The 2,603-nt window shown below is 36.4% G+C and overlaps 1 protein-coding gene across 1 annotated transcript in view; it reads right to left on the reverse strand.

Moving 5' to 3' along the window:
• LOC112526626 (putative glucose-6-phosphate 1-epimerase) overlaps positions 1-2,249 on the reverse strand; it is a 5,402-nt gene extending 3,153 nt beyond the window's left edge. The window contains exons 1-2 of the mRNA XM_025136989.1: positions 2,177-2,249; positions 241-657 (exon numbers count right to left, since the gene is read on the reverse strand). Coding sequence (XP_024992757.1) covers positions 241-351 — 111 coding nt within the window. The 5' untranslated portion in view covers positions 352-657; positions 2,177-2,249. The remainder of the gene's footprint in view (positions 1-240; positions 658-2,176) is intronic.
• Between the last annotated feature and the right edge of the window lie 354 nt (positions 2,250-2,603).

Raw genomic sequence — 2,603 nt, forward strand, 5'->3', positions numbered from 1 at the left:
TTTTCTTGAAAACCCCAAAATGAACGCAGTATATCCCACACAGAGGTAGTACAAGATTTTCTTGAAAACCCCAAAATGAACGCAGTATATCCCACCCAGAGTTAGAATCTCTCGGACAAGATTTTCTTGAAAAAACCAAACGAATTACCCGGTATATCCCACACAGATGTAGGGTCCGAGACAAAATTTTCTTGAAACCAAACAGAAATTCTTGAAGTTACGAAGAAAAGAGGAACTAACCTTAGCCGAAGCCCCTTGTGGATTTCGAAGCACAATTTGGTCGATTCCGTTCCAGTCTTTTGTCTTTTCAAGGGCCATCCTGGAATCCCAAACCGCAGCAGAGTGACCCATTTTGCTTGCCTCTTTAAAGCAAATCCAAGAACCTCCCTAACGTGTTTTTCACGAACCTAATTGAACTTTTAAAGCATGCCAAATGCCGCAATCATTCAAGAGATGGTGCCGAGCGTCGACCTTAAAAAACAAGATCTTCGTGATCTTGTGAACAATCTTTAGAATCTGCAACTACTTATTTCGACTTTTTCCTAAATCTGACCCTCCATATATCCCACCAAATCGTTTTTTTTCTAAAACGGGATTCAACGTGAAACCCCCCTTTGGATTGCGGTTTTCAAGAATCAATGCTTCGAGTCATACCACCTAGCAAAGCATAAGATAGACAAGAGTCAAGATTTATGCAAGAACTCCTTACCTAATAATCAACACCAAAATTTCAAACGAAAGCAAATTCAATTATAGTAACAAAAAGAAACCCAAAAACCAAACGAACACAGTAAATCCCACACGAAGTGGTGGGAGGTTCAAGTAAGAAGGCTAAATATCGTGCGTGAGAAGGTAAGAATTGTACGTTCATATGTGAATCATTCAATATTTGAAGATGTCCATATGAATATATGTCACGTCGGTTCACATATGCATCTTCAAATATAAAAAAAGATGTATATTTTCAATTATTCACATATTAACCTTCCCTCCTTACCTTCTCACGATATTTAGCCTTCTTATTTGAACCTGCCCATATACATACATACATATATATACATACATATACAGATATGAACAAGATGATAGATGCATATAAAACAAAATCAAACGAGCCCAGTATATCCCATCTGAAGGTGAGGTGGGATGTAAGCAGACATGACCTCTACCATAAAGAGTAAAACAGTTGTTTTCGTGAAAATGATAGATGCATGATCTTCTACCTAAAGTTCAACAAGAAAATTCCAACCAAATTTTGTCATACAAAAGCAATATGAAACCAGCAAAGTCACATATACTTAAATAACACTAGTCCTCCTTCTCAAGAAAAGAGTCGAATTCAACATTTTAGAAAGAAAATATAACCATAATTCTTTAATGATTTTACCCTTGATTAGATACAAAGCAACACAAGTGATAGATACATGAACTCCTTACCTAAAGTTCAACACAAAATATCAACCAAATCATCGAATCAAATAATACTCCGCTTTACATTTTACACGAATTCAGATACCGTCTTTTTCAACGATGTCATCCTTGATTGAGTACATATCAATAAAACAAGTCTTTATCCAATCTTTACAAATAAAGGGTAATCGAAGAATACTACTTTTGAACGAGTCGTTGAACTTCCAACAATATACAGATCGAAACCAAACGAACCCGGTATATCCCACCAAGAAAGACCGAAAATCGGGCAGTTTTAGGACTAAGGGGTAATTCAGTCATAAACACAACACTTCCATGGAAATTTTCCAAGAAAAACTTCCGACTTTCAATACTCAAAACCTAAATCCCTAAATTGAAATCAAACTCCCACAAGAAGAAAAACTGAATCCAGAAACAAGAACTTTGATCATCCAGTAACTATGGTTTTCCCCAATTGAAAAGAAACAGTAAAGCAAGAACACAATCTATGAACACATGCATCCCACATTATACTCAATTGGAATCTCTAAAACTTACCCAACAAAATCCCAATCCAATTCCCCAAGTTTTGGATCCAAGAACTTTCTGCTACAGTACAAACCCAAATCCATAACTAACACAGCAAATAGACCAAGAAATCTTGAAATCTAAACAACACCCACTTCAGGAAACAAGAAACAGTAGACAAACAACACAACAACAAGAAAGAAAACGAATCAAAAACTACAAGAAAATGTCGACATACATTGGATTGATGGATGGTGGTTGCGATGTGTAAACCCAAGAACCCACGAAGCAGAGATTCAAGATAACCCTCAAAGAAAGCTGTGGGGGGGGGGGGGAAGGTCGTTTTCTGGTTTTAAAATTGGGGAAAAACAGAATAAAGAAACATGGGGGTGAGAGGCAAGATTGTGAAATCATGTGCAAAGAAACATTATAAATTGAATAACGTTAACCAAAAATTAAGGAGAAATTAATGAAAGGGTACCTTGGGATTTTATTATCTGCTTGAGGTTTTGGGGAGAAGAGAAGAAGGACGTGGAAGATACGTGAAGTACATGTAAATTGTACAAACGGTCAAGATTTGAAAAAGCTCAAAGAAAATGGAGGAATTCAGAGATTTGATTTAATTTAATTTAAATTGTCGGAGGGGGGACAAAAAGGATTCGAAT

This window comes from Cynara cardunculus, assembly GCF_001531365.2.
Source record: "Cynara cardunculus var. scolymus isolate 2C chromosome LG 14, CcrdV1, whole genome shotgun sequence".
Taxonomy (NCBI): Eukaryota; Viridiplantae; Streptophyta; class Magnoliopsida; order Asterales; family Asteraceae; genus Cynara; species Cynara cardunculus.